This window comes from Eurypyga helias, unplaced genomic scaffold (genome assembly GCF_000690775.1).
Source record: "Eurypyga helias isolate BGI_N326 unplaced genomic scaffold, ASM69077v1 scaffold17079, whole genome shotgun sequence".
In the NCBI taxonomy this organism is placed as follows: domain Eukaryota; kingdom Metazoa; phylum Chordata; class Aves; order Eurypygiformes; family Eurypygidae; genus Eurypyga; species Eurypyga helias.
In genome coordinates, this window is record NW_010274134.1 from 4,270 (window position 1) to 10,327 (window position 6,058).

Sequence of the window (6,058 nt, forward strand, 5' to 3'; positions counted from 1 at the left end):
TCCGTGGCTTCCTCTGGACTCGCTCCAACCGGTCTATATCCTTCCGATGCTGTGGGTTCCACAGCAATAAACTTTCTCGCTGAATTCTCAGTGATAGTGAGCAAAATAAGTGAAACTATCACAGTTGGCCACTGTCACCAGTGAAAATTAAGCAGAAAATTAAACATAGGTCATAAATCTTAAGCACGACTTAAGAGGAGCAGGAGCTGAAAATGCTGAAATGCAGCTGTACTGTAGCACCAAGCAGGCTCAAGCTCCATTTCTCTCTGCCTGACAATCCAGTTTCCCTGTCTTGCAAGCAGTCTTTGCCCATTCTGGGTGCCCTCATTGCCACTTACTGTTGACACTGACATGTCTTGTTTTCCAGCAAGTATTGTCTGGCTCGTGCCATCCTTTTTGCCCGTTGCTGCCAGGAGAGAAGGGATAAATAATGATTGGATATTTTTATGTTTCAAATGCTTTCCAAGTGGTAGTAAAGTACAGTCTGATGTCTGCAGGCTGTCCATCTTTAACTGTTTGCTGGGAGTCTAAGCACTGACCCTTTTTCTGTTCTGCCCCACACCCAGTAATAAAATCAAACTCTGCCTATGGTTTGAGGAGACTGTAATCTCTTCACTTTCCACAAGGACCAGGGCACTCACCCTTCTCCGCTGCCGGTTTACCCCACTGATGATGCACAGGCATGCAAGGCCAAACATCAATACACTGCCTCCAATACTTGCTCCAATTACCACATAGCTAATCCAAACAGGAGCTTCCTCTGTTGGAGGAGAAAAGTATTAAGACACACAAACAAAGAGAATTTTAAGGCTTTTGGGTGGAGGCAGGGATGTGATGCTAATTTCCATACCCACGAGGTAATCAGAGCTGATTTTCCTGTCATTGTCTTCCACGAGGTGACAATTCCACAGCCCTGCGGCACTGACGTTTACCTCCAGCTTGACTTCATGCTGCTTGGACTTCTTGATGTCCATCTGAGTCCCATTCACACGTTCCCAGAGCAAGTGGGCATTGGGTGGAAGTGGACTAGAGACCTGGCAGGTCAGGGTCACCTGGGCCCCTCTGGGGAGTGGCCCAACATGGTTAGCTGAGACTGTAAAGGTCAGAAAAGGACATGTGAGTGAGAGGATGGGACGACGAGTCCACCCGTACTCTTGTGGTTTCGAGGTTTCTGCAGCTCCTCAACTCTTGACTCACTTCTCTCTCTCACCTTTCATCACCACCAGCTCTATCTCGCTCTGCACACGTCTCCTCTTGTACACCAGCTGGCACTGGTACCGCCCCGAGTGGCTGAAATGGACTTTGGGGAGTTTCACTTCTATATTGTCAGGTCTTTTTTCAGGTATCTCAAACCAAAAGTGTCTGCTTTTTCTGGTCTCGTGCTTGTTTCCTTGTGCTGTGACGTTGAAATCAAGAAGCTCGTGAGTGGTTGCATTTTCTTGTTTCCAACTCAGTTGTCCGGTGAAACCTTCTTTCCATCTTATCTTCTGGAAGTTCAGATGCCATGTCAAGACAACAGGACTATCAACAGCTGCGTACTTTTTCTGCAAATCCGGGTTCTGAAAACCTGAATTCAGAAGAGAGAAGGAATACAGAGGCAGAGAATGCTATGGCTACGCTTCCCCGTGTCCCCCCTTGAACTGGAGAGATTCACGCACTGCTCAGTTGAAAGAGTACTTGGAGAAAAGCCATGAGATAAACAGTGTCTCAGGATGGGTTTAAAGAGCCAAAGTTCCCGAGCTCACCGGAGATGAGAAGAACAAACCCCAAGGGGAGGAGGATCCTCTCCTTACCACGTCTGGAGAGGAAAATGGGAGTAAGTGTGGAACAGAGCTCAAGCAGCAGAGCAAAGCCCCAAGCTGCCGTGTTGGAAGCCCTGGGAAATCGACCCCGAAGCACCATTGCTTTGGAATGCTGGGAAGTGAAAGCTCCGCTCATGAGCTGGAGGCAGCGCTGGTTCCCAAGCCTGTGTGTGAGTTGCATTTTTGTTGTCACATACCTAATACCTTCACGTCAAAGGGGATGCTCTGGTTAATCAATGGCGAGTCTGAATGGACGTGACACATCCAACGCCCGTTGTCCATAACCTTCAGCTTCTTTAACTTCAGTATGTATTTTTGATGGGTCTTGTCTTGTAAGACTTCTGGTATGACTGTGTTACTGTTGCTGGTAAACACTGCGATGCTGAGATCGGGTAGAGGATGGGATGCACTTTGCATTAAAGTCAGCTCGGGGACGTCATTTGGCAGGAAGTGCCCATCTAAAGAGATCGTCACTGCGAAAAGAGCAAGTGCAGCCAGCAAGTCAACTCCTTTTCCTGCGAGAGACGGACAAGCGTGACAGCAAAGAGAACACAGAGACTTTGTGCCCTGGAGATGGAGGAGGAATGAACCACGATAGCCCAGGCCAGAAGAAATGGCATCTAGCTGAAGAAACCCAGCAGAGATGTCTCGCCAAGCTCTACAGTCTCCTCCACCCTCACCTCCTCATGGATAGAAGCCCTCTAATGACTCACATTTGAAGACGTGCAGCGAGATACTGACTGTGCGAGAGCCATATTCACACGTGTAGATGCCAGCGTCGGAGAGCTTTAAGTCCGACACTGTCAGGTGTCTACTGTGGGGGTCGATTTCAGATCGATCGGTCATCGCAGCTCTACCTTTTGAAAAAATACGCTTGGTTAGAAAGGAAGAGGTTTCTCAGCTGTATACTGGGGAGAAGGGGCGATGAACTGGAGGCCTTACCTTTCAAATAGGTGGTTGTATACACCCTTATGACAACCTTGTAATACTTCCAGGTCACATCATTTTCAGGAGGGATGCCTCTGCAGTTCAGCGTCACCATCTGTCCTGCGACCCCAGTCTGTATTTCGTTTTGCTGAGCCAGAATGGGGATCAGACCTGAAAGTCAATACCCACCAAAAAAAGGCATACATTCACTTTCTGAAGGGTAGCTCAGTGAATACTTCCCGTCCCTTCAGAAAGACATAGGTATTTCTCCTCCCTTTCCCAGGTACTGGGAAAATCCTTATTTCTGAGTTTTTCACTCCTTTGTCTCATCAATCAATCAATCAATCAATCAATCAATCAATCCCTTTTCACCACCATAGCTTCCCTCCTCTCCACTTTGGGCTCTTTACCTGGCTAATGGCTATTCTGTTTCCCATATATTCACATATTCAGAAATAGGGAATATACCAGTGATTGTGGTGAACTCACCATCATTCACATTTTTGGGATGTCAACAGTTTTTGAAACAACTCTTTTTCACTGGACAAGATTCAGTTGTCCTATGGGTAGCAAAGGCAGGACAGCATATGCCATCCCTCCTTCACTCCCCAGTCAAGACTTGAGGCAGCACTGGCAGATTTGCTCACCCCTTCTTCCAATTTTTGCATAGAGCAAGTCTGAAAGCCCAGGAAAATTGATGGGAGGAAGGGAGGCCAGTGTCAGGAACCTTGGTATGAGGACAGTAAGAAAAGTAGGATGTGCAGTGTTGAAGAAACACTAGGAGTGGTTTCTTGGAAGAACCACTTCCTTTCCTTCACTGTAAAAAGGATTTCTGCAGGAGATCATAAGGAGGAGATGGAGTTGCCAGAGGTATGATGGGAATAAGGGGTTGTGGTCTCCTGCCTCGCTGCTGGTAAGGTCTCAGAGCTGCCTCGCCTGCACACCCCCCGGGTGGCCCTAGTACTGGAGAGCCACGTAAGTGCAAAAGAAAATGTTTACATGAGTTTTCCACGCGTTACGTATTCCTCCAAGAGCATAAGTAATTTGCAACACCGCCAATACAGATTTTCAATAGTCGCACACTGGGCCACAGAAAATGATGATTTTTGTCTTAAACTGTGAAATTGTAAATGTTATTAATAAGACTTTGTATCTTCTGCTTTCCTCTTGCTTCTAGGGCGCATAGAAGATTTCCAGTCTTTTCTCTGCAACCAGGAAGCTGAGTATCTGAGAAATGCAGGCTTGGCTTTATCCAGTCACCTTCCTTTCTTGGAAAATGAGGACTAAAATGTCCACCAAACCAAACTGAGCACGCCGGTAGCATCACATTTGTGAGGGCAAATCTGTGGTGAGAAACACAGCTCGCCCGGGCAGCTGGAGGCAGTGTGGAGCCTTTTCTGTGCTCAGTGTGCACCCTGGTTCTCACAGGAACCCAACTCCTGCATCTCTACAGGGCAGCTCCACACACCTGATGATGCTCCAGGCAACCAGGTTTTGGCTGCCAGGCTCAGCAGGCAGGCTGGGAACAACCTGAGTCCCAAAATTTAAGCTGTCCATGCTGCCTCTGTAATAACAGGATAGGGATGTAGGGGGTCCCTCAGCTTCTAGCCCCGCTGTCCTCAGGCAGTGCAGGGCTGGGCCAGGCAAGGTAAGAAGGCAGCTGTCACAGGTTCGTGGCTGGAATGAGCCTGCTCTAAACTGCGTGAGGTACGTTATATGGTAAATCAAGAGGAGCCTAAACCACCCCAAATGTTGTGAAGCTTGTGGAAAGGCTGTAAGCACCAGGAGGGTTCACTGAGCCAAGGACTCACCCAGCTGCAAAACCAAGAAGATGGCAAGCGTGATGCTCACCGCTGTGCCACGTGACTCCATTGCTGCGGGAACGCTCCTCCCTGCTGTGGACTGCAGGGCTGGAAATGCTGTCGCTGCCAAGGGATGCTATCCTGGAAAACCCAAATGCCCTGTTAATGGTGGTTGATGTTCAGACCTCGGTGGATTGAGCCCACGTTCCCAGTCAGCACCCACCATCCTTCAGTGCATCGAAGTGGAAACTCATTGGTGAAGTCACCAGAGCCCTGCGTTTCAGCAAAGAATCCAGGTGAAACGTTCCCCCAAGGGTTAAGTATTAAACATTTCATTTTGCTCATCCCTAGGTTTCTGGCATTCGTTGGACTGCAGGTGCTTATATTGGTGAGAATTCCATGCTTTTTTACTTCTCTATGGTGGGTTATAATTGCTCTTGGAGCAATTAAGGCTAAGCACATCTTGTGTTAGCAAGAGCACAGCCAGCAGGCTGAGGGAAGTAATTATTTCCCTCTATTTGGCACAGCTGAGGTCTCATCTAGGATACAGGATCCAGCTTTGGGGTGCCAGTACAAGACAGATGCCAGCAAACCGGACAGAGTCCAATGAAGGGCTACTGGGATGGTGAGGAGGTTGGAGCACATGATATACAGGGAGAGTCAGGAATCTGGATTTGGTAGGAAGAAGAGAGCCAAGGTGGGATCTAAATCAGTCTCCCATTATCTAAAGGATATTACCTAGAAGGAGCCACATCCTCCTCGGATGTGCACAGGAGAGGAACAGGACACAGCAGCCATAGGTTGCAGCAAGGAACTGTTGACTAGATATAAGGAAAAACTTCCTGCTGCGGGTGGTTTAGCATTGGAACAGGTGCCAAGAGATGCCAGGCAATCTCCACGCTGGGAGACGTTCAGAAGTTCCCCGGACAAGGCCTTGACCAACATGCTGTAGTTTCAGAGTCAACCCAGCTGTGAGCAGGAGGTTGGACTGGAGCCTTCCAGAGGCCCCTTGCCATCTCAATATTTAGGTGTGATTTTAGTGATTCTACGATTGAGGCTATCTTTAGGCTGTTATTAACTTTTATCTTCAGTTTGGTTTTAGTCTACTTGTCCCTTACCTTAAAAATCTCAGTAGCCGCCGAGTCTGACGTTGGAAAGACTTGCTTGAATTCAATACAAAATCTGGGAAGAAGGGAGGAATGAGGTTTGAAAGAAGAAATTGCACTGATGATAACAGAACCTTAAGAGGGAACTGGGAGCTAACTACCGTGTTAAGGTGAGTTATCAAACGAGAGGAGGACTCTGACTCTAGCAGCAACCAAGTGCTGCTACCAGCTGCAGCTGGGTGGGCTGACAAGGTGAAGCGGACAGGAGACTACCGAGCTCTCCATCCCTAAAACGGGCCATCTATCACAAAAGAGGTAGCCAAGCAGGTTCACTGGCAGAGCAAAACCAGTGATGCAACCTCACTGCTCCGAAAACAGGCACTCTGCATGCCAGGAGTCCGGCCATATATCACAAAAAGGG

The 6,058-nt window shown here is 48.2% G+C and overlaps 1 protein-coding gene across 1 annotated transcript; it reads right to left on the reverse strand.

Moving 5' to 3' along the window:
• Positions 1-338: 338 nt before the first annotated feature.
• Positions 339-4,601, reverse strand: LOC104515668 (T-cell surface glycoprotein CD4-like; the record flags this gene model as incomplete). The annotated part of the gene is given in 8 exon segments (XM_010159728.1): positions 339-406; positions 642-760; positions 851-1,093; positions 1,211-1,567; positions 2,000-2,275; positions 2,516-2,705; positions 2,776-2,900; positions 4,541-4,601. Coding segments are annotated over 8 exon segments (1,439 nt in total), but the record flags the coding sequence as incomplete, so codon positions are not given.
• Between the last annotated feature and the right edge of the window lie 1,457 nt (positions 4,602-6,058).